Genomic DNA, 24,591 nt, shown 5'->3' with positions numbered 1-24,591 from the left:
TTCACGGTGGAGAACAGCTGCTGACATAATGTGGATCCGAAGATCCATAATTGGCCTACCTGGGGTTGAAAGTCTCGATAAATGCACGGCGTTTAGGCGGGTATACCGGCTTCCGCGAGTGTGACTCTTATTTTGAGCGATGAAAAAATAATAGAATATAATTTTATTTTTATATTTCAATATCACAATAATCTTCCAATTTAGAACTACGAGTTAAAAAGAACTAACATAAATAAAATACACTTCAGCTAAATACTTCTAATTTATTTGCCCAAACCACGCGGAGCCGCAGTATAAGGACTAAAGAGCCGCATGCGGCTCCAGAGCCGCAGGTTGCCGACCCCTGAACTAACTGAATCCTAAACTATATAATTATACAAGTTAGAACATAATTCAAAAAAGGCACAAAACTCAAAATGCCGGTTCAAGATGACCCAGAACTATGACATAACCAGCTGCAAAAAAATAATGATGAGATTAATTTGAGATTACAGAGCAGAAAAACTGCTACTGTTCTGAAGTGCATTACTATATAACTATTAATTACTGAATTGGCCAAATGGTTACATTCTTGGGCGCCCTTGGGATTTACATGTAAACAGAACAGCTAGAAAGAGACACAAAACAAGATGGAAATGATAGCAGCCATGAATATTTCACGTAGCAGAAGCTTGTGGCTTTTCTTTTCTGTTTTTAACCACGGTAGCATTTTACTGCTGGAGCAGCAAAACAGCATGAAGCAGAAGCATTAATGATTTATATCAGTTAAATAACAACAATAGCATTTATCCTGAAAAGCAACTGATAACTATATTTTAATCACTCGAGCGATTTCTTCTGGCATAAACACATAAACAATAAGATCCTTATAGCTTTATTTACCACCGTGATTAAGCATTGAATTCATTTGACGGCTGTACAAACTTAATCCAATTTTTTTTAAAATAATGTGGAGGGGTCATGTCCAGATATAATGTCCAGGTTTGATATTTTTAGTCTGACCAGCAGTTAAGAGTTTAGATCAAAGAGAACATGAAAGCAGGTTTATTAAAGCACAGCAGAGAGCAAATACAGGGCAAGGTGCCTCATAAGGTGTGTTTGCATCACTTCAGAGATGCACATTTACATTGGCATATTAATTTCACGGAAAATTCCCATTATCATAACCAGTACTTATTCAAACCTTATCATAATCCTAAACCTCACAAGTTCATCCTCGCGGGGACTTGCTTCATGTCAAGAAAATATAAGTACACATGGAGCCATACTGGCAGTGTGACAGGTCAGTGAACTGTAGCTGTGATGGATAATTGATGAGAGAAGGCAGGAGGTGATCATAGCAGAGCATTTCCATGAAACTGAAGAAGAGAGAAGCCCTGGGATGATGCAGTCTGTCTAAATGACAATGACATTCTAATCTCAGACAACAAACAGTTGATAAGCATTATGGAACAAGATACTTCATGTCTGTGCCTCTTTTGTGGATAGTCTTGATGTTTTAGACAGCAGTGATCTTCCAATTTTGTGTCACCATTTTGGATTTTGATTGACATAGATAACAAGAACATATAGTAAAAATTTGACATTTGGCTATATAAATGGGACACGACACGACAACCCCTTAGCTCAAAGCTCTATAAAGATAGAGGGAACAGTTTGGTGCAGAAATTGGAACTGGCCCACACAATTCATCCAATCCCTCTCCATTAACTTTGGTTGCTGATTTTTAACTGCATACCAGAACAATATATAGATTTCTTGTCTAACAGCACAGTCTGCAGAATAATAATGGTTGTAGAGGGTAAGCCTACGCTTGAAGCCACGGAGGTGTTCGTTAGCGGGGGTGACACGATGCCACTGGTATGAATGAATTTGTTACTCTTGTTACAATCCAATAACTCCAGCCGTACTTATCTTGTTTGTTCGAATCTTTATTCCACTTCCATCAGTTGCATTTGTTGTCAACAGTTCTCTTTATCCACACCATATCATAACAGCGCAGCGTTCACAAACTGCTTGCTTGCTCCTCCTGAATGACAACACCTGGCGTTAGCGTTAACGTGTGTCTACCTTAAATAGAGTCATCATACTAGGAAAAAAAAACAAAAAACACATAAGGTGACCCCTAGCGGCAGCCATAAGATAACAACCCCCAAAATGGCTCCTACAATGGTTCAAGTGCACATTAGTTTAGGCACAAAGAAAACTTGTGTCCTTCTGTGCTTGATACTCTTGACCATAATATTCTAATAGAGCGATTAGCACATGCTGTAGGTATTACAGGTACTGTGCTGCAGTGGTTTGTATCATATCTATCTAATAGACTCCAATTTGTTCATGTAAAATGAGAGCCCAGGATGTCCTTTATTTAGTACATTAGGCTGCTTCTCAGGAGGATTTATCATTTCATGTTAACTGTACTGTTGCCTAATGTATACCAATATCCTCTGCAGCCACCTTACGGTGAAACTGCTGTGCTACAGGTAAGGCATACACTTCTTCACACTGGCGTCAATAAAGCAAAATTGACAACAGCCCTAAAATGCGGACACACACAATGCACCTGATTCTATTATAAGCTAAAAAAAATAAAATAAAATAAAGATAACAATAAAAAATAAAAGAACAATAACTGTTACTATCTTACAGTTAACTTTAAGATAACTTTTTTACTGTATAAAGTAACTGGAAATAAGTCTGAAATATTATCCAAAACTATTACCAAAGCCCATAAGATATCTGAAAACTACATTTTTATTCATTCATTATTAGTGAAATGGAAATGTATTTTTTTATTATTATTATTTTTTTACTAATGCAAAGAAAAGAAGGAGCCTTCATTCATTTTATTTTAAAAAACAAAATGATCCACTTGTAATTGGATGGTCCCCAAGTAAGCTCTGACATTAAACATGATCTTCAAAAGACAAATGATTTTTTTAAGTTATGGTTGGTAGCATGAAATCCTACTAGTGGACTGAGGTAGTTATCACAAATGTTGTGGAACACCTACCCCTACAGGTTTCCTGTTATTGAAAACTTCATGCTAAGTATAGAACCGAACATACATCAGAAAAAATTACATTTAGAAGGCTAGTTGTGCTGTGCATTAAACTATTTAATGAATGCCAATAACAAGAAATATATGTTGTAATCTAATAATCTACAAACAGAAGATTTTCAAAAGTGCTTAAGTTATAAGTAATTGATAAATGCATTAATTACCAGAAATACAAAAATTTAACAAAACCAAAAGTATTTTTGTAGCAAACATAATTCCAGCTAACATAAACAGGTATTTATATAATAAAGCCTCCAGTTACAGACTGTTAATACATACACTGATACACTGAACCAGATGTGATGTTGACGAAAAGAGACCCATAACTCTACAGTCCATTCATGTGAAATCTGAATTTATTAAAGTATTAACTTTCATTTAAACTAATATTTGTTTGTAGAATGCACAATGCATTTCTGAACATCAGAAACTAGTAATCAATCACAAATATGGACATTTGTAAATCTTGTTTTGTTGTACCAGCATCATCTGGTACCACAATGCCTGGAGTGAATACAGGGGAATTCCTGACACACAGTGCAGATAAAATTGAAATTCGAGACCTCCAGAGGGGCTGGTGAGCACTGCTGAGAAGGGACACTGCTTAACCCAGTTTGGTGATAATGATGCTACCTTTGATCCATAAGGTATCAATGTCTTTGAGTGATGTCAATCTATGGTGAAAATATAAAAGCTGCTGGCCATCCACAAACACACGAAATCTGCTTTGTTCACACCGAATCTCAATCTGTGAGGACAGAGCAAATGTCTAGTTAATTTTACATTCTTTTTTCAGGAGAGGTGTGCATTGAGTAGTTGCCATGCATTCATGTACTCCTTGTTATGGCCGATCATTTCACGGCACCTGTGGAATGTACACTATTTTGCGCTAACATATTCTACACATGTAATTTATATGTATAGCATAAACTCATAAATGCCATTACGGTATCAACAAGTTTATGTCACCTTGAAGGGCTGGTCTCTGATGAAGGGAAAAAAAGGAACAGCTTTGTCAACATCTCCCCAGGATCCAGACATGCAGGCTCTTCGTAGCACTTGTCTGTCCTTGAATCGAACACACATCTCCAGAGCCACATCAGGTGGAGGCTCCCTGGATGTGCCACAACCACATGTCAGGGCAATGTAGAACCTAACAAAGAGATGGATATACAGTATGAATCTGGCCACAAGTCTTTAAGACAGTTGTCTCAAACTCAGAGCTGCTAGGGGCCACTGCTGGCACTGTCATCTCATTGGAGGGCCACTTAAGTATTCAACAGAACAAAAAAAAACAAACAAGAAAACATCCAGAAATATTTCCAAAAATGTAGTGTTTTTGTTTTTTAAATATTGTATAATAAGACTGCAAATGTAAGCACAATTTTTTTATCATTCTTAACTAACTCGTCAGGAACTCTGCACTGGCTGCAGTGGTTATTATTATATTTACATGCTTTCATCTTCCGTTTCTCGTCGGTAGCAACTCATATTTTCAACTCTTCTTTTTCTCCCTCCCTCGCACTCACACACACACAACGGGAGGGGCTGTCCCACACATTCCCCCTGCAGCACGGACTACACTGTCCATGATTCAACATTCTTAAAGGGCCTGTAACACTCTTCTCAAATTGCCTTCATATTAAATAATTTTTTTGAATAATATTTTTTTAAATATATTTCTTTACGTCAGTATGCAGGTCACAAGCAGGGGTGAGGTGTGGTGGGCCACGAGTTTGAGACCCCTGCTTTAAGGAATTGGCAGCTGACACATCTGGAAAGCCACCATCAATGTTTAAAAGTATACATAGGTTTTAGAGCAACATCTGCTCCCATCCAGGCATGTTTTTCAGGGAAGGCCTTGTATATTTCAGCAAGACAATACTACACCACATTCTGCATCTACTATAACAGCATATCTTAACATATCTATATGTCATGGGCCTGGGTCTGTGACCTGGGGATCATGTGTTATTTTTTGAGTTTAATGAATATTATGAGTTTTATTCGTCTTTCTTAATCATTTATGGTTGTGGTGTGATCTGCTCCTCGTTCCTCGCTTCCCTGTGGGTTGTTGTGTCAGTTTTGCTGCCCCACCAGGTCTGGAGAGTCCCTGCCTTGGAGCCAGCCACACCTGTGATAATCACTCACCTGTTGCTGATCTACCTAATCAAGGGGCTCTACTTAAGAGAGCAGTGGAGCAGCAGTCGGCACGGGATTGTTAAACTAGAAATACAGTTAGTGCGGTACTTGTGTTTTCAATACTCTCTTGTTGGAATGGTTAGCATGTTTCGTCAGCCGGTGGATGGGACTGTACTCATTGTGGCATCTCTTGTTTCCAGGGTGATTACGGAGACGTGTGGAGGGAGCAGTACACAGTTGAACTCAGGCACCGAGCAGGACGAAGCACAACCACGCATCACGGAGAGGAATCACGGCACGGGGAATTGGGAAAGCACACACTGTGGACTGTTGGCACTGTTTTTTGTGTAAATAAACACACTTTCTCCATTCTAAAAGTCCAGCATTTGGGTTCTTCTTCAGCCAACCCATGACACTATAATAGTGTGTACTACTAACAGAGTGTGTTTGTGTCACTTTTAGTTTGTGGCTAACAAATCTCATGAGCCCAAGAGATTTTATGACTGTTCAGCGATTTTTGCAGATTTTCTTGTAAAACTGTAGAAAACGTTATTCACTAAGTTTCTAGATATTAGTTCTTTGGAAAGTATCAGTGGTCATGTTAGGATTTTAGCCTGATTGTAGCAATGGACATTTATCCTCTGAGAACAATGAATACAATTACTAATTTGAGCAAAATTTGGTGAGTGGATGTTAGGATATAAGATAGGACAGATCCATAGACATCACTGCCCTGAGACAAAATCTCTAGATGAGGCCAACATAAAGTTATATTAGTGATTTAAAGGAATAAGTATGGGGGGAAGAAGGATCTCATATATAGTGTGGTAATACTGTGGGAAGGATGGAAAGTCAGTAATTACACAAAACATTCCTACCTGTCAGGATGGGGATTCACAGTACCAATCACTATGATCCTTTTTCCCGGCTGCATTCCTCCTGGGATATGACCCCTGAAAGGAACTGCCTGCACACACAAGCATTTGCATAGAGCAACAAAATCCTGAAAAACCACAGTTAATTAAATTTGATTTAAATAGTGAAAGACAAGAAATACATGCAAATTCAAAACTAAAAAATTAAAAGGCAAGCTAGATTAATCTAATGGAAATATATGGCACAATAAAATTACAAAAATTACTGAAAATTCAAGAATAAAGCTGAATAAAGCTGAAATTTTTAGGACAAAACTGAAAGAATACAAATGTGCTTTTTTGTTGGAAAAATTTAATTCACTTCTGTAGCGCCAAATCACAACAACAGTCGCCTCCAGGGACTTTATATAGTAACAGTCACTGTATAAATAGTGGTATAATCTGACCAGAAACTCCAATTTGTTCATGTAAATTGAGAGTCTTCTTCACACACTAATGTTAATTATGAAGTTCCACAGGGTGCAGTGCTAGGACCAATTCTGTTTACATTATACATGCTTCCTTTAGGCAGTATCATCAGAAGGCATAACATACATTTTCACTGCTGTGCGGATGACACCCGACTCTATCTATCCATGAAGCCAGAAAACACACACCAATTAGTTAAACTACAGGAATGGAATGTCTTACAGATATAAAGACCTGGATGACCTCTAGCTTTCTGCTTCTAAATGGACTGATTGGTACTTGACATGTAGACTGGAGGAGCCAGGGATCAAACCACCAACCTTCCAATCAGTAGGTGACCTGCTCTACCTCCTGAGCTACAGCCACCTCAACCCCGCCAAATTCAGATTAAATTGGGGTTATTTGTACTCGGCCTTAGAAATATGATATTTAACCAGATTCAATGGAAATATTAAACAAATATGTAGTACTGCTTTCTTCCATTTGCGCAATATATCTAACGTTAGAAATATCCTGTCTTAGAGTGATGCTGAACAACTTGTTCATGCATTTATTACTCCTAGGCTGGACTACTGTCATTCATTATTATCAGGATGTACTGAAAACTCTGTGAAAAGCCATCAGTTAATCCAAAATGCTGCAGCAAGAGTACTGACAGGGACTAGAAAGACAGAGCAAATTTCTCCTATATTGGCTTCTCTTCATTGGCTCCCTGTTAAATCCAGAATTGAATTCAAAATCCTGCTCCTCACATACAAGATCTTAAATAATCAGGCCCCATCTTATCTTAATGACCTTGTAGTACCATATCAGCCTATTAGAGCACTTCGCTCTCGCACTGCGGGCTTATTTGTTGTTCCTAGAGTATCTAAAAGTAGAATGGGAGGGAGAGCCTTCAGTTTTCAGGCCACTCTTCTGTGGAACCAGCTTCCTGTTTGGATTTGGAAGACAAACACTATCTCTACTTTTAAGATTAGGCTTTAAACTTTCCTTTTTGCTAAAGCATATAGTTAGGGCTGGACCACTTGTTCCACGCTTTGAGGCGACTGTTGTTGTGATTTGGTGCTCTATAAATAAAATTGAATTGAATTGACAAGAAATGACATGAAAGTCAAATATATTGTATTTATTTATTACACTGAAACTGATTAATAAGCTATTACCAATGTACCTGTTATTAACATAATGCACAGCTTATTTGTGATTAAAATAACAAACTTTAAATTTTAAATTTCCATCAAAGATGAAATAGTGTTTTGTTTTATTTTGTTACTTGCAGCCTTCACATCAAAGTGTGTTTTCTTGATATTCATGTGACATTACCAGTTTTCTCTCAGTGTCTCTGTCAGGAGGGTCAGTACTTGCTTTTCTAGGCTCAGCCCCACCTCTCTGTGGTAAATTCCATTTCTGAAACATAAAAATAACTGCAACTTCACCAGACGTGTCTCTCTAGATAGATAGATAGATAGATAGATGGATATAGAGTGACAATAAATACATTTACACAATTACAAAGACAATTATTTGGTTTTACAAGAGAAAGCTTGGTATTTACTTCACTCCTGCTGGCCGAATTAAGTCAAAGCATAGGTCACAGTTTGATCACGTGCCCTCAAAGCGTGAACGAGGCAGGAAGCTGTTTGAGTTGAAGTTGACCTTCAAAATATAAGCTTCAAATTTTAACTCGTGCTAAAAACTTTGTAGTTACAAACCAGAAGCTCACTTACGAGCAATTTACATGTTCAGTTGATTTAGGTGAAATTCACAGACTTGAGAGACAGCGGATTAATTTATTTTCCGTGTTAAAAGCCAGCGCAGTTTATAATTTTCCAGAAAAGAATGAAGTCAGTATTTATACAGACCGGAACTGAATAATAGTTTGATTCTTCTTTCACGACCACCAACCCTTCTACACGTATTGTTAAACCAATTATTCATTTGCTCAAGAACTGATATTGGAAAAGGGAAGCTGGGATATGGGACAACGATAATATAATATAGATATAAGATTTAAGTTGATTGTATTAGTTTTATTTTTCTTTGTGCGCCTGTTTATTTTTATTAAAAAACCAAACAAACTGCCATGGGGCTTTTATTTTGGTGGCTCTAAGCGGAAGAGTCGCTTCACTTACTTCTGCCAATTTAAAACTACCTGTACGAGAACAGGTTGATAGTTTTCAAAACCAAGAAAGCTTAGGTTGTGTCTAAACAGCCATCTGAGAAATAGAACCGAAATCAAAAGCGGAAAGTTATGAAGTAGTTTATCAGCCTGCTTCGTCTCTGTGTCCCCTCTCTGCTTTATCGTTTTGGTCACTTACCTTCCTGCCCTGCGCTGCTGTCAAACTGTGTGTTTCAGCCATGTTAACCTTAAGGGAACAAAAAGCAAAGAAATAAGCTGCAGATCCAGTTTGTCTGCCTCTCCTGTCAGCTGAATGAACGGTGACGCAAAGCATAATCTCAGCACACACACACACACACACACACACACACACAAACAAAACTTTGATAATCAGCTGCCCTGCATGCCTTCCTGTTTCTAGTCAATAACAAGTGCGCTCATTGTGAGGCTACAACTTAAGGCAAAATAAGCTAAATCCGCTTCAAGCAAAGCAAATTAAATACAATGTCTTATTTACTTCAAAAGCTTCAAGTTTATAAGTCTAATATTTTTCATACTGCCAAGATTTCTCAAAAAAAGTGCGTGAAAGAATGCAGTCAATTTATTTACCTTCATGTCTGAGGATAAAGTGCAGAGTTCACGCAAAAGGTCAGCGGGAAAAGATACATTTGTTCGATGGTGTGCCGTGTCAGCTGTCCACTGAATTTTTATATTACCAGAAATGTTTCTTAAACCAGGTAATCAAACTTGGTCTGTGCAGAATTTTCTATATTTGTTAATACAATGCGAAAGATGTAAGAGTAAAACAACTCAAGTGCACGGAAGAAATCACGATTAAAAAAAACAAACAATAAAACTGATTTGACTTTGAGCTAGCTATAAATCCGTTAGTTTATCACTCAGTACTTAAGTACTGAATTCTCAAATTGAGAGCACCAACCTTTAAAAATAAAGACAAACAACAAATATTTTTACTGTTTTTCAAGGGGAATACATTTTTGAAGCTCTACAGTAGAACAGTGCATGACGCCAAATACGAACAGAACCACTAGACTTATCTTAATGGTTACTGCCTTTAGGTACACAATAGTTTTTAATCGGATACAGTGTTCCTATCCCATTTGAGATATCAGGATATAAAGAATAAACTCAATCCATAAATACTCACAGTGCAGCCGAGCTGTGGAGCTTATTTTTACCTGTCTGTGGGCCTGAAATTGCATTTCTAATGTGGTTTAGAGAATACTGAAACCCTTCTTGTTGTGACTTTTCTGAAGTCACAAATGAAGAATGAAAGAATGGGGGGAAGCAGAGGACATGGAGTCACAGGAATGGGCTGAGCTGCAGGAAAACGGAAATGCAAGCAGCCTTAGAACAAGAGGCTACAGTGCAATCGCTGCATATGCTGCACATGCTGTGCAGCACCACATGAAAGCATCTGTTGGTAGCTACAGTGGTTGTGGCTCCAGCACCTGAGCCACAACCACCTGATGAGGAGAAGTTAACATACATCCCATCATCCATCTTGTTCCACTTAATGAATTCAGGGTAGTCAGGGTATTCCCAGGGAGAACATCCAAACTTCAGAGGGTGGAGTGTGCTGTGAAGCAACAGTGCTAACTACATCACCACCGTGGTTCCCTACGTCAGTCCCTTTTTTATAGAATTTCCCTATTTAAAAAATTCCATCCATCCATCCATTCGTTTAGAAAGGGAACACCCTGTACAGGTTGCCAGTCTGTCGCAGGGCTAACACATAGACACAGACAACCATTCGCACTCACATTCACAGCTATGGGCAATTTAGAGTTTTCCAATTAACCTGTCCCCTAACTGCATGTCTTTGGACTGTGGGAGGAAGCCAGAGTACCCGGAGAGAACCCACGCAGACACGGGGAGAACATGCAAACTTCACACAGAAAGACCGTGGCCTGACCCTGATGGTGGAATTAAACTCAGAACTTTCTTGCTGTGAGGCAACAGTAAGCTGTTACAATGAGACAGTCATGCATTTTGAGCTGGCACTTATCTATCTTATACAGTTGGGATAATTCTTTTGCCACCTGTACCAAAATAAGTAGAGTATACTATAGTAATAATCGACACATTTATAATATAATACATATCTGAAAGCAAAAGGTTTATTACCAGAAACAGCAAATCGTCTGAGAAGACAAACCTTAATTTCCTGTATGGAGAACTTCAGAATCACATAAGTTGGATGAGGCCTGTTATCAGAGTAATTGACCCAACTATGACTAATACCACTAAGGCAGGATAGGATGTACTGAACTGCTAGGTCATGCAAATATACAAAAACCAGACTCACTGATACTTTGACATTTTGATACAAAGGCAAATATATCAATTTGTAAAAACCGTGACGTAAAACAAGAATGGGATGCCATTTTGAACAAGCCTTTATTAAAAGTTTGAATATACATAAAAAACCATTTATTGCAACGTATAAAAATTACAAAAACAGAAATAAGCAGTAAAAAGTTTATAGTTAATTTAGTTTAAGTATTTTTTTAAACTGTCTTCAGGTAAAAAACATTCATTTTTTTTAAAAACACTCAAAAACAGCAAAAATTCAGATAGCTGAGAGATAAATACAGTCGTGTAAAGCAAAGAGATAAAAGGTTCTATTCATTTATATTAAATAAAAAACAACAAGGGACAAATGATTGATTTTAGCTGCATTGATCAAATGTCTCTCAAATTTATTGCCCTTTCCAATGAAGTAATCAACGCGACAAAAATCACGTAAAATAATGCTAACACCTACCTGAGACTGAAATACTTACTCTGTCTTAAAAACAAAGAGTAAAACATTCATTTAGAAATCCTGCATGACTTACTTTAAAATGCCAGCGTAACAAATGGACAGCTCAATACTTTATACAGAGTTGTCGTTATGTCTCATTCAGACAGAACAGGATGAGCTTCAAGTGCTTTTACACTTTTCATAACAATATGTCATCAAATGTCAGATATACAGTTTTCCTACTACCTTCTAAACCAGTTTTCCTAGTAGGAATGAGAGCGATGCTCCCACAGCCAGACCGAGGACCAAGAAGAAGGTCATCAAAGAGCCAGCTGCCTCGCAGTCCTTACACCGCACCAACCTGAAGGAGACGAAAACACACAGTTACAACACTGCAGTACAGTGGACACAACACAAAGACAAGTCAAATCATCTTTTTCATTAATTCTTCAACAAATACACATGAAAGTTTTTCACAAACCATCAGTACAAGTGAAGTGCTTGTGTTTCCATGTTGCCTGTATTACTTTGGTTTACTTCCTGTTTTATTTTGAAGGTTCCTTCCTATAAATGCATCCTAGTTTGCTTTTTGTTCCGCAGCAGGGCTGGTGGAGGGTTTAAGAGACCCCTGATCCTGTTCAAAATTCACACCAAAAGATTTTTCAGTTGTGCCATCCAGCCACCAGGTGCCACAGGACATTCCTCCTCTTCTTGGGTTTTGTTCAGCCAGAAAATTGTTCTGAATGTCTTTGTTTTGTTCCACTGAAGTTTGTGACTTGAATGACATGTTTCACAAGAAACACAGGAATGGTGTGCATGTGTCAGTGGGTGTAGTGTTCTCAGTCAGTGGTAACATACATATAAGGTGCCATATAAAACAGGCAGTCTGCACCTTTGGCAGACTGCCTGTTTTATATACCTTTATTTCTTTATTTCGGCTGAAATTAATCCTATGTTACATTTTATGTGTAGCTCATGTGCCCAACATGTGGGGACTCAGAGCTGTGACTCGCTTCTTGTGTCTGTAATTCTTGAGTTTGTTAAAGTGAAGCAAGGATTCAGTTTTCACCTACTTTCAGGTACAAACAGTTAATTTAAATTAAATATTCAAATAAATCAAATAAAACTCCAATGGAAATGTTCTCATTCTTTTTTTCTTTTTTTTTAAGATCACTGTTTTATAGAGAGATTTTTTTCTCACTCTCACACAGTAGACGTCCCTCACTATGCACCCGTGGCACTTTGACCTTATCCTGCTGCTGTAACACAATCATATTCCTCGTGGGATCAGTAAAGTATCTATTTATCTTGTGCTTCAAGCTCCATCACATCTGCCTCATTGTAATCAAAGTGTGGAAGGTTTCAAGTGTTAACACACAAACTGAGTCGCATTATTAAAGAGCGGTTAATATCCTATTGAGGGATTTTTTTAAAAATTGGGGTCTGTTGAGGACTCACTGTGGAGCGTAGGCCATGCAGAGGCTTGCCAGGTATCCGTTCGAGAAGGCGAATAGAGCCATGATGACGACGAAGGCGCAGTCATGGCTGAAGACGGCGGTGAGTTTAGAGTCCTGGACATTGCATAACATGAGCAGAGGGATGAAGACCAGGCGAGAAAACACAGCGGCAGGAAACCAGCGACTCTCCTTCGACGGCTGCACAAACATACACAAATCGGTCATTTAAGTCAACTGTAACATCGCAACTTCAAAGTCAGATTAAGTATAACAAAATGACTCAATGAGTGCTGTGTGGATTTGAGCCATCAATTCTCTGGAGTCAGTAGACACGCCTGCATTTCCAAATCACATGACTGATTTAAGATGATCTAGCAGCAAGACGCAGCCTCACTGAGTCTGTTTCAACTTGTGTCAAAAGTGTGGACTTTAAGCTATAAAGTTTGTGGATTTTATCTGTTATTGTTTCACATCAAAATAACAGATAACCATGCAACAAAATAACCATGCTTATATTGTCTATACTGTGGACACATCTTACTGTAAATAACTAGAAGCTTTTTAGATATTTTATGATGTGATAACAATGCTATCAAACTATTTAAATAATATATTTAGACTATAGAGACATGAAAAAATTCCAATACTAAAACAACATTTTTTTGGGGGGGGTTTCATAATCAAAATGGTATTTATTGAAATCCTTCAGTAAAGGCCGTTTTCCACAGGAATTCTTTGAAGTGGAAAAAAACACCTCCAATCCTCTCGAAACAATATTCCATTGGTTTGTTGATTTCTATCTTAGAAATAAGAATGTTTGAACCCAGGCTGCAGACTCACCCACTGGACGATATATGGGGTTGTACGGCCGGCCAAGTCCATGACATTGAAAACAATGAAACAGCAGACACAGGTGAACACTTTGTCTGTTAGGAAGAGAAAGCAGAGGGTGGACTATAAGGAAGAATTCATGGGTGAGCGAGGAATTTTTGCAGAAGGTTTTTCAATGGCCTGAGGGTTTCTCTTTCTCTTTAACTTGGTTAGACCATCACAGAAACTTGTGCTTAACACATAACCTGCTCTGGAGTCATATGGCCAACCAGATGCTTCTGTAGTAATGCTGTAATGATGTCTCACCCCATTCAGCATTGTTCACGTAGACAGTCTTTACTCGCACTGTGATGACAGGAAACACCGACAGGGTAACAGCAAAGACACACGTCACGCACAGAGCCATCAGCCAGATCTGAGAAACACAGGAAGGTGTTAGTCAACGATTCCAGTAAGGAGGCATTTGGGAAAGACCACAGCCAACCGTGTCAAGAAAAATTCCAGGAATACACGAGGAACATTTTTCATCTGAGGTTAGCAAAAGTTTATCAGCTCTTTGATAGAACACTTTGTACAACCTCTGAGAGCCAGTTTCCAGTATTACATTAGAATGTGCCATCATAACAATTTTGGGTTGCTATATATAGAGCCACAGACCAGTATGCATCTATGTAGGCAAAAGTCTAAACAGTTTAAAACATGCTATTGTGATCAACAGAGGAGGTTTGAGGTGTTTAGTCAATGCTAGCAGAAGAAGTTTAAAAAATGGACACCAAAGCTAACGTTCACCTTCTTAAAGACAGCCAGGACTGAGGAGCGCTCCTGATTCTCCTCTAGCTTACTGAGCTTCCCGTTGGCCTCCAGGTCCTTTTTATTTTTTTCTTTGAAAGGAAAAATCAAAAGAATCAGGTGAAAGCCTCATTAACACTGAACGTAGCTCGGCTAACATGTCAGCTATCTAACACAATGCTGAAGAAAAACATATTTTTATTGATTTATACTTAATAAGAACCAACCTGTGCTCTCAAGTAAGACCTCCTCCACTTTATCAGGCTGATGTCTGTTCAGATAGAAATCAGCAAACTTCTGCAGAGGAGTCAACATTGTCAGAAGACTGTAATGTGGCTTTTCTTCCACTGACATGATTGAATTAATTTTTTTTAGTTAATGTATGACAGATATTTTTATAAGCTGATATCAAGCTTTCTTGCAGTACAAAGATTCAGTTCAAAACAGTCATTTTCATGTCCTTTTGTGATAGTGATTTTATGTGGTGTCTCCTTACCAGGCGTGGCAGCAGCAGGTAGCATACCAGAGTCCCCAGAGTAGCCACACAGGGTGTGATGAAGTATCCCAGTGCAGCCGAGCTTTGATCTGGTTTACCTGCAGGCAAACAGCTTCATTTACAACTCCAAACTCCAATAATTTTACATTTTTTTTACAGTGTAATACTGGTATATTTAAATAACTAAAGATGAAATTTAAAAAAAATTAATTTTGCCTGTGAGGAGGATCAATACTTACCTAAAGTAGAGAAAAGCATGGCTAAGGCGGCAAAGATCCCAGCGAGGCCCTGACCACTCATGAACAGAGTGCTGTAGCGAGAAGGAAAGAGGCCCACCATACCGAAGAGACTGCCCTGCAGCACTGCTCCACACACTGCACTCACACAAAGTTACATTAGTTACATTATGATTAGGACTATAATTCTTGTCATGTTTTTGATAAAGACAATAAGCCTGAAAAGTATTTCATATTTAATGATTGAACTACGTTGTGATTTGCCAGTGCCAAATGTAACATTTAGGGATCTGATACAAACATTTTACAGCTGCTACATAGTTCATCTGTAGTTATAAAAAATGTTAGTGTAATCATGTGATCATTTGAGTGAACCTACTGTTAATGAACCAGATGGTTGCCATAGTAATGGCAAAGAAGTTGCCCGGCTCCATGGGGACCTTGACCAAAGCAGCAGTGAGAGAGAAAAGGAGGAAGATGCCGACCAGGCTAAAGAGCACACGAACACGCTCCCTCACACTGCACAGAGACACGTCTTCATTACCATCAGATAACAGCGGAGATAATCAGACTCTTTAGTTTTTAGGTAAACCTGCTCCTGTGCAATTTTGAAATGTGCCACTAAGGACAGCTTGGTTCAACTTTTATTAATATTGACATCATATTTCTGTCAGTACCAGCCAGCTGTGCTTACAGACTATCGCAGTAATTCCTAACAACATTACAGAGATTTGGAGCAAATGTGCTCATTCATTCAGTCAGTTTAAAGAAAAAAACATTAACATTACTACTACTGCTACTGCTTAAAGCAAAAAAAACAAAACAAATAAATACATTAATCATATAATTAACTCCAACTCAAAAAACTCGATGAATGTAAATACTTTGTTGTTACTATCCCACCCATCTGCAACAGTGCACCTAGAACGCTTACATCATGGAGGGAGCAAGGGTTAAGGGTCAAGTCTGGAAGAATTTGCAGCTGTCTAAGCCAACAGCATCTATTCTATGTTTGTAATAGTCCACTGTGAAAAAGTGCAATGAAAAATCTGAAAAGCTCTGATGACCAAATTGCTTTCCCTCTTGCCCTCATTGTGTCTTGGATTTCACTGTAGTTATAGTCAGTGTAATACTTGCTGGAAAGCATCTATTAAAATGAACATGCTGTGTTGCCATTGCATGAGAAACTAGGGTCACTCATAACATTTCAGTAAATGTATGTTTCTGGATCTATTTATTTGTTATCTTTATCCTTTTACAAAGTTAGGAAAGTAGATTGTATCTTTGTATTATGGTTATGATGTTGTCTTACACATAAAGAGTGATACTTGGCCTCTTCTTCATAGTAATGACTACAGCTTATTCATTTCACTTTGGTATCAGAAGATACCTGAAGCCAAAGTGTCAGTAAAGTAGTAGAACTGCGGATAATGGAATTTGGGCATCCTAGAGATTTAATACTTTTAAAGGTCTTGTTCTTGTGACTCAAGCTTAATCTAGAAGAGCCATTCAAGCAGTATGTTTCAGTGTTCTTAACACTCACCACTGATACAGGAAAGAGTTGAGAAGGGTAAACAGCAGCAGTGGCAGTTGGGAAAGCAAAGCCATCCAGCTGTCATAGCTATAGTCTTTGGAAGAAGTGCCTGATGTGCCATTTGAGGTGATGTCTTGTGAAAGACGTTCATTGAAATACTTAAAGAGGAAGAAAAAAAAGTCATTTACTATAAAAGGACACACTGTGCATGCTATGAGATTCAAATAACAACATAAACACAGAAAGAACAAGAATGATTTGAATCCTTGTGCAAAATCGCAGACGTGGGGGTTTTTTTATACTTATTTTCCTCATTTATCTTCTCAGCAGTGTATCGTGAAAATCATAAATAAGAATAAAATACAAGCAGTTTTTAATTAAAAACAATACAATCATTTAATTAAAATGTATACATTGAAACATCATCTATAAATAAAAAAATATCTATTAGAATCCATTAGTAGCTAATCTTGTAACAAACCATTATGCAGAAACTTACCTGCCTACATACACATTTCATTTTCAAATTTAACAATGCTAACATGTGATACAGGGATAGATGATAGTCACGATGGTCTAAATTTAGAAATAAAGAATCTGCTGTGATAAAAATGTGGAAAAAAATGACGTGAACATGAAACCTGAGATGCTGTGATGAAAAAGTTCCAGGGGAGCAGAGTTCCTAGACCGAGCACAAAGATAATGAGGGCCACAGCCTGACTGCTGTGAAAACAAAATACAAGTGGGTTAAAGGAGGATTCTTTTAGATGTGTGTATATCTCTAGAAATCATACTCACCGGTCAACAGGTGCACTCTTTTCATTCGACATCCTGATAGTTTGTCACGTGTCTGCGGATGTCAATAAAAGACTCTTAATAATAGTTTAAATTATGCGTTTCCATCACATGTACTGACTGAATACATGCTCCGCTGATTGCACATCAGAAACAGAAGCTTTTGTTGTTGTTGTTCTTGTTTTTTTGTACAACCATTTAAAAATACTAGTATAACTAAAATGAGAGAATAGTCAGGTGTCACAATAAGTTGCCCCCACAAATTCTTTGTGACTGTAAAAATTTGTTTGTCTGCCACAAGAAAGAGGAGAACACCAAAGGGATAAACCCTGCAGGTCTGACAACAGGAGGTGTATTACTCCTCCGGTTTTCTACCTGGAGACAGTGTTTACATTGCAATCTGCTTTTCTGACATTCAATAGTACCCTCACTGACACACAAAACAAAACAAGGACAACACAACACACCAATGCTAGGAGGTGTCCGTGGACCACAGAGGGTTAATAATACTCACCTTCATTCCATTTCCAGAGTGTAACAACAAACCACCTGTGTGAAATCTGAAATCCCCATGGTGTTGATTCAAAATGTGCTCTGGCACAATCATAGACATGGGTTGCTACTGAAAACAAGAGTTGTGCCAAAAAGTGATCGCCTGCCAAAAACTGATTTCCAGTATTTGGCAAAAACGAGTTGCTCATATTTAAACTTGCTATAAATAACTTGTTGGTCTATAATATGTAAAACATATGTCAAAAGTAACCCTCATGAATGACATCAAGTAATCTTGTGCCACAAACAACATTCCTGTAACAAGAAGCCAATCAGTTTTTTGCAGTGACTTTTATATATCCTTTATTTATCCAGTTAAAAAAAATCTCGTTGACATTAAAAATTTATTTTTTTAAGAGTAATCTGGCCAAGAGTACAGCAACAAATATAACAATAGTTCTGTAAACATATTTTAAGTGGACAAAAAGGACGGGATTGGTTAAGTACAATAAGACAGAGTTATAAGGATACTTGAAAAACAGGTAATTTGTAAATTTTATATATAGGGGAGAGTGAGGTAAGATGAGCCAGTGGGTAAGTTGAACCACCCCTTGTATCTAGGTAACTGTGTTCATGTTTTGTCATGTGACCATAAATCCAGGAAGCACTCATCATTTCCATCCTGCTATATTAAAGAGGAGCACATTGGAGAAGGGGTAAGTCTGTATTACACAAAAAAATGTTTTCTGCTTGTCAAAGTAAAATTTCTGCATATCAGGTAAATTGACTGTAATATTAAAACAAATGTATCTGTGTCTAAAATGATATATTATACATGTTGGTGGGTTTCTAAAATATAATATCATCTGAAGAAGTTTTCTAAAGATTAGCCTAAATTGCTAAACTAGCCCATTTTTTTCAAAATGGTGGCTATGGGGCAAAGTGAGCCAAAGGCTATGGGGTAAATTGATCCAATGGTTCAACCTACCCCACCATAAGGCACTGAAATTTATTTAAGGCTCTGACTTATTAAATAGTATTTTAGTTCAGTATACTGAACCCTTTTGTTGTATTTGTCATATGTTAACTATTATAGAAAAGATATCATGCCAAGGACCTACAGACGGAAGACCAGCTGGGGCTCAACACCCCTGGAGGAGATTGAAAGGGCAGCGAGTGAAGTCAAGGGAGGAAAGTCCATAAGATCAGTGGCTAAAGAAAGACAAATTGACAGGTCAACACTCAGGAGATATATTAAAAAGAGGGACACACAGGAGGTCAGATCGGTTGGCTATAGTGGAACAGCTTCAGCAAAGAGAGTCTTCTCTGAGGAGGTGGAGAAGGAGCTAGCAGAGCATATCAAGAAGCTTGCAGAGCAGTTCCATGGCATTTCCCCAAAGAAATGCCGTGAACTGGCATTAGAATTGGCAGGCAGAAACAACATTCCTACTCCCAGCAACTGGACAGAGAAAGGTTTAGCCAGTAGGAAGTGCAAGAAACAACATTTCAGTAGGTTGGCACAGACTAATGTATTTTGTGTAGTTTACTACTTTACCATTACATTTTTTAGGTAAAGAATGGTTCAAGAATTTTTTGGCACGCCACCATCTCTCTTGCCGTATGCCTGAGGCAACATCTTTGGGAAGAGCTACAGCCTTCAATAAGACTACAGTTGGGGAGTTCTTTGACAATCTGGCTAAAGTGATCGACAGGTAACAGAAGTTATCTAATTGAAAACATTAATAACTATTTATGACAACTACAAACAACAGTTAAGTGAATAAATATGCGTACTCTCAGCTAACATTTTTTGCATTACTTAAAAATTTAACTAATCATCATTGCTCTTTTTTTGTTTGACAGGTATAAATTCCCCCCAAACATGATTTTTAATGTTGACGAAACAGGTGTAACAACAGTACAGACACCAAAGCAGGTAGTGGCAGAAAAAGGAAAAAAACAAGTGGGCTCCATCACATCTGCTGAAAGAGGCGAACTGGTGACTGTAGTCTGTGCTGTCAATGCGACTGGTAACGCAGTCCCTCCGATGTTTATCTTCCCAAGAGTTAGATACAAAGACCACTTCATTGCAGGAGCACCTCCGGGATCAATTGGTACCACTACAAGATCAGGCTGGATCAGTGAAGATGTCTTTGTTGTGTTCCTTGAACATCTGGTTCAGCAGACCAAGTGCTCCCCTGACCTGCCACTGCTGCTAATCATGGATAACCATGAAGCCCACATTTCACTGAAGGCTTTGGACATAGCAAAAACAAGTGGTATTGTAATGCTCACAATTCCACCCCACACTTCCCAGGCCTTCAGCCTCTGGATAAGTGTGTGTATGGTCCATTTAAAACCTATTACAACAGAGCTCTTGATGGCTGGATGAGGTCCAACCCAGGCAAAACTGCCAGCATATACCAAATTGCTGGTTGTGTGAATGATGCTTTCATGTCAGCAATGACACCATGAAATATCTCCTCGGGATTTAGAGCCACTGGGATTTTCCCTTACAACAGAGATATCTTCTCTGATGCAGAGTTTGAGCCATCCATGGTGTCAGACAGGCCCAACCTGGAGCAGCAGCCTGCTGCTGAAGGTGTTGCACCTGTGGTTTCAGCCTCTCTTTCTGCTGAGCTACCTTCACCAGACCCTGTACATGCATGTGGTTCACGAAGTGACCCCAACCATGCTCGATATGTGTCTCCCACTGATATTCTACCCTTACCCAAAAGTCAGCAGCCCAGGAAACAAACAAATCGAAAGCGTGTGAAGACACGAATCCTGACTGATACACCTGAAAAGCAGGCAATTGAGAGAGCCCATGAAGAAAGGACAAATAAACTGAAAGGCAAAAAAGAAATAATCCACAAAAAGCAAGGAATGTGGAAGAGGAAACAAACCCAGACAAAAATTGCAGTGGAAAGCAGCTCTGAGGAGAGTGATGTTCCCATCCCATTTGAAGACACTTCTGAGTATGAGAGTTCCAGCGATGAAAGAAGTGAACCAGATGTCTCAGACCTGGTAGTTGGTGACTTTGTCATCGTAAGATTTGCATCCAAATCCAGGAGCCACCATTACATTGGCCTGGTTGACAGCTTTGCAGACAACGAAGTGAGTGCCAGATTTCTCAGAAGAATCCGAGGGATCACTAGCAGTAAGAAACCCACGTTTGTGTTCAAGGAAAATGATGAGGCATCTTTCCCACGCAAGGATGTGCTGAAGAAGCTACCTCAACCTCAACAGGCTGGAGGAACTGCAAGGAGGGAGCAACAGTTCATATTCCCCTGCAACCTTGATCATTGGAATATTGAATAGTTCTTTTGAATAAATGGTTTTGAACTGGTGGTTTGTTTAGAAACCACCAGTTTCCAGGTTTGTTCTCACAGGTTTACAACTGTTAAAATGGTTTGTTTTCACAATATGATCAGTTTTACATTTTAAAAACTACATGGTCAGTTTGCCCCAAGATGGCTCAGTTTACCCACTGACTAGGTTCAATTTACCCCTAATCTGGGGCAAGTTGAGCCAAAGGAGCATTTTTTTTTAATAGGTCATTATTTTGGGCAGCGTCATCAGACATAGATTCTGATCATTACATTTGAAAGGAGACATCCTGAAATAAAGGAATATGTTATCATTCTATTTCTGTGTCATTTTTTTCTCACATCCAGGGCAACATGAGTAAAAAGTGGCTCATCTTACCTCACTCTCCCCTAACCCTCTCGTAAACCCTGTTCACCGAAGTCTATTTACCAACATACGTTAAGATATTACACATAAAAAAAAAAACACACGGAAACATTGGAAATCAGTTTTTGGCAGGCGAACACTTTTTGGCACGACACCTGTCCGCGCTAGGGGCTGAACCATTTGTTAATGATGGAGGGGTGGGGGATAACACTATGCAATATATTTAGTTTTAGAATTTATATTTAGTGTTAACTGTAGTTAATGTTATCTTATTTTAATAAACAACACTGTCATATGCAAAACTAGGGTGGCAAGACATCATTTTTGTGTGGCACATGCCACCCCATGCCGCAGGGTTTGTACTCAACTATCTGAGACTGGCTGTGAGTCATCGACCTGCATCTTTAATAAGCATTAACGTCACATCTCCACATGTTGTCTTATCACGTTATTCTACCGTATTTCTTAATCTACGGCAAGGAACATAATACATGTTCAACGGATTAAAGCATATTGGTGTTTTTAAAAACAACTGCCTGACTAAAGACTCAAACCGTGAAACTTCAGAGGATGGAACATTAAAGTGATATTAACTTTAAATAAATATATATGTGTCTCGTTATTCTAGCGACGGAAGTTGTGTTTGAGTTTAATTAATCCAAATTTTAATTGTTTCGATGAATTTAAATTTACCCAGCAAGTTGAACGACGAGTAAATGATACATTAAGTAATAAAAAGTACACGTGTTCCGATTCTTTATGCGATATAAACCACACCGACAATTAACATCCAAACGCCATAAGCAAGCTAATAAAAACAAAGCACTCGAGTCTGAGCTGACCTGCGAGTCGAAAAACGTCTTCTTCTGGTTATCCCTGGATGAATGAATGAAAACGCGGTCAAGAAGCTGGGTGTGGGAAAACATGTGCCGCCAAAAGCGTTAGAACAAGGAAATGCGGAAACATGATGTGTCGGAACTGAAGAATCATATTGTCGCATTATGACTTGAAACGTCGAATTAGTTCGAGTGCTTCCCCCGCTTCCAACCCACTCAAGGATTGTGCTAATTAGTCTAAGGATTGTAACATGCAGTCCTATTAAGCATTCTCATTAAGTTCTTCTTCTTTTAACGAGAACTTGGCAGAGATGATGAGCCCCTTAGATTGGTGAGAAACCAGAAGATACAAATATGGAATGACATTTAGGTTATAACAAATGCGCGAGCAAAATAATAATAATAATAATAATGATCTGAGCAAATAATTTCATTTCACAGGCGCAATTAAATTCCTCGCGCCTAAATTCAACAACGTATGAAGTTATGTGGAGGCGGAGCCCAAAGTAGGACGGGGTCCTTATGTGATTGCTTACTTTGATGGACACTTTCGGTTTTTGGCTTAATCTGAGTTACTCTTATACAGCAAAAGAAGCGCTGTTTTAAACCGTACTTGTTTACAATTTGAAAAATAAAGTTTGCCAAATTAATTATCAACAGTTATTGCTTGCTGTGCAGCAGTGGAAATACACATAACTGTCACTGGATTACTTTAATGCTGAAGAACCAGAGGCATGTTTTATAGGATCTGCAGTGCTGTCCCATTAATCTGCTGTACAGTATTGCACAGCTTCTATGATTTAAAAAAAGAACTCATAACGAGGACCAGGAAAGGAAGAGTGCATCAGAATCTGGCAATTATACATTTGGCCAAAATCCAGACAGTTAAACCAGCCAGTAGAAAGTTGCTCAGTCTGCATCAACAGTGAATTTTGGAGGTGGGAACATGATGGTGTGTGTCTGTTTTTCAGCATATGGTACTGGCACACTTCAAATAATTGAAGGAAGGATGAATGGAAAAACGTACCAAAACATTCTTGATAAAAATCTGCTGCCAGATGATGCCATGGTGCATTTCTTTCAAGTTCATCCCAAAATGTGTTATATTTTTAAAGGAAGTACTGTCAAGAGAAATTGAACCACACACTTGAGTTGGTTAGAAATATGGTGTAGTATAATATTATATAATAAGCTCAAGTCATTCATATCCAGTTATTTACAAAGCAATAGCTATTATTCATTTCCTACTCCTGCATGAGGTTTTTGTAATCAAAGAAAACATCAGTCATGCTATCCTTATGTGATTTTCACAGCACCACAATGTTTTAAGGATGCTTAAAAAGAGCAAAAGAAATAAAAATGTTATTACAATTATCTGTCAGTTGTTTAAATAGAAGTGGAAAAAGCAGAAGAAGACAAAAGTAAAGATCAAAGCTGCTAATGACACCCACCACAGTCATGTCATCAGTGAACTTGATGATGTGGTTCTAACTGTGCATTGCTGCACAGTCGTGAGTCAGCAGAGTGAACAGCAGTGGGCTGAGCACACAGCCCTGAGGGGCTCCAGTGCTCAGTGTGGTGGTGTTGAGATGCTGTTACCGATCTGGACTGTCTGAGGTCTCGCCGTCAGAAAGTCCAGGAGTGGGGGTGGACTTCCTCACCAACACATCATTCTGAGCGTCAAACCGTGGATAGAAGTTGTTCAGTGCATCTGGTAGGGAGGCGTCACCCTGGCAGGCAGGTGTCGTCTTTCTGTAGTTGGTGATGGCATGGATGCCGTGCCACATGCGCTGCATGTTGCCAGGTTGAGTTGAGCATATAGCATATAAAAATGTATAGCATATAAAATTCATATCTAAAGATTATCAGCCTTGTCTTCAATCAGATGATTTAGACCTTGACAGGCTGAACTGTGACGTCAGAGTTTAATCTTCCTCCATAGACTAAACATTGAATTCAGTCTCCTGCAATTCAGTGTTTAGTCTACACAGTGGCAC

General features: G+C 38.6%; 3 protein-coding genes across 11 annotated transcripts; 1 reads left to right on the top strand and 2 right to left on the bottom strand.

Moving 5' to 3' along the window:
• Positions 1-1,026: 1,026 nt before the first annotated feature.
• Positions 1,027-9,938, bottom strand: LOC100709666 (galectin-related protein). Of its 6 annotated transcripts, XM_025908283.1 has the most exons (7): positions 9,834-9,938; positions 9,275-9,364; positions 8,865-8,912; positions 7,870-7,953; positions 6,082-6,206; positions 4,031-4,214; positions 1,027-3,809 (listed from the first exon to the last, which is right to left on the bottom strand). In XM_025908283.1, the coding sequence occupies exons 2-7, from the start codon at positions 9,278-9,280 to the stop codon at positions 3,666-3,668; spliced, it is 591 nt and encodes a 196-aa protein (XP_025764068.1). In that variant the 5' UTR covers positions 9,281-9,364; positions 9,834-9,938; the 3' UTR covers positions 1,027-3,665. The 6 variants fall into 6 exon arrangements, with proteins under 6 accessions (XP_025764068.1, XP_013122926.1, XP_025764067.1 ...); XM_013267472.3 differs by lacking the exon at positions 9,275-9,364; XM_025908282.1 differs by lacking the exon at positions 9,275-9,364 and having other exon boundaries at positions 9,865-9,931.
• Positions 9,939-11,062: 1,124 nt separating this feature from the next.
• LOC100710729 (equilibrative nucleoside transporter 2) lies at positions 11,063-22,998 on the bottom strand. Of its 3 annotated transcripts, none has more exons than XM_005469772.4 (13): positions 22,601-22,983; positions 17,574-17,625; positions 17,417-17,498; positions 16,785-16,933; positions 15,621-15,760; positions 15,245-15,379; positions 15,006-15,103; positions 14,737-14,806; positions 14,510-14,601; positions 14,027-14,135; positions 13,730-13,815; positions 12,891-13,087; positions 11,063-11,793 (listed from the first exon to the last, which is right to left on the bottom strand). In XM_005469772.4, the coding sequence occupies exons 2-13, from the start codon at positions 17,603-17,605 to the stop codon at positions 11,682-11,684; spliced, it is 1,302 nt and encodes a 433-aa protein (XP_005469829.1). In that variant the 5' UTR covers positions 17,606-17,625; positions 22,601-22,983; the 3' UTR covers positions 11,063-11,681. The 3 variants fall into 3 exon arrangements, with proteins under 3 accessions (XP_005469829.1, XP_005469830.1, XP_025764129.1); XM_005469773.4 differs by having other exon boundaries at positions 11,654-11,793; positions 17,417-17,495; positions 22,601-22,998; XM_025908344.1 differs by lacking the exon at positions 22,601-22,983 and adding an exon at positions 18,085-18,196 and having other exon boundaries at positions 11,654-11,793.
• LOC109202627 (uncharacterized) lies at positions 18,440-21,710 on the top strand. 2 transcript variants are annotated; one of them, XM_025908345.1, is made up of 2 exons: positions 18,440-18,778; positions 19,159-21,710. In XM_025908345.1, the coding sequence occupies exon 2, from the start codon at positions 20,619-20,621 to the stop codon at positions 21,381-21,383; it is 765 nt and encodes a 254-aa protein (XP_025764130.1). In that variant the 5' UTR covers positions 18,440-18,778; positions 19,159-20,618; the 3' UTR covers positions 21,384-21,710. The 2 variants fall into 2 exon arrangements, with proteins under 2 accessions (XP_025764130.1, XP_019215977.1); XM_019360432.2 differs by having other exon boundaries at positions 18,440-19,774; positions 19,926-21,710.
• Positions 22,999-24,591: the final 1,593 nt, after the last annotated feature.

Source organism: Oreochromis niloticus, linkage group LG6, assembly GCF_001858045.2.
Source record: "Oreochromis niloticus isolate F11D_XX linkage group LG6, O_niloticus_UMD_NMBU, whole genome shotgun sequence".
NCBI classification, from domain to species: Eukaryota; Metazoa; Chordata; class Actinopteri; order Cichliformes; family Cichlidae; genus Oreochromis; species Oreochromis niloticus.
The sequence above is the reverse complement of the archived record's forward strand: the minus strand, read 5'-3'. Positions and strand labels throughout refer to the sequence as shown.

What these genes read in the sequence shown, in the direction of transcription:
- LOC100709666 (XM_013267470.3), bottom strand. Translation starts at nt 8,999, where the DNA reads ATGCTTTGCGTCACCGTTCATTCAGCTGACAGGAGAGGCAGACAAACT. An exon ending in GAGACACTGAGAGAAAACTG is followed by an intron (nt 6,207 to 7,869) that starts GTAATGTCACAT and finishes GTGGTTTTTCAG; the next exon opens with GATTTTGTTGCTCTATGCAA. An exon ending in GTGAATCCCCATCCTGACAG is followed by an intron (nt 4,215 to 6,081) that starts GTAGGAATGTTT and finishes TCTCTTTGTTAG; the next exon opens with GTTCTACATTGCCCTGACAT.
- LOC100710729 (XM_005469772.4), bottom strand. Translation starts at nt 17,605, where the DNA reads ATGTCGAATGAAAAGAGTGCACCTGTTGACCG. An exon ending in AAGAGTGCACCTGTTGACCG is followed by an intron (nt 17,499 to 17,573) that starts GTGAGTATGATT and finishes TTGTTTTCACAG; the next exon opens with CAGTCAGGCTGTGGCCCTCA. An exon ending in TCCTGGCTGTCTTTAAGAAG is followed by an intron (nt 14,136 to 14,509) that starts GTGAACGTTAGC and finishes TGTGTTTCTCAG; the next exon opens with ATCTGGCTGATGGCTCTGTG.
- LOC109202627 (XM_025908345.1), top strand. Translation starts at nt 20,619, where the DNA reads ATGGTGTCAGACAGGCCCAACCTGGAGCAGCAGCCTGCTGCTGAAGGT.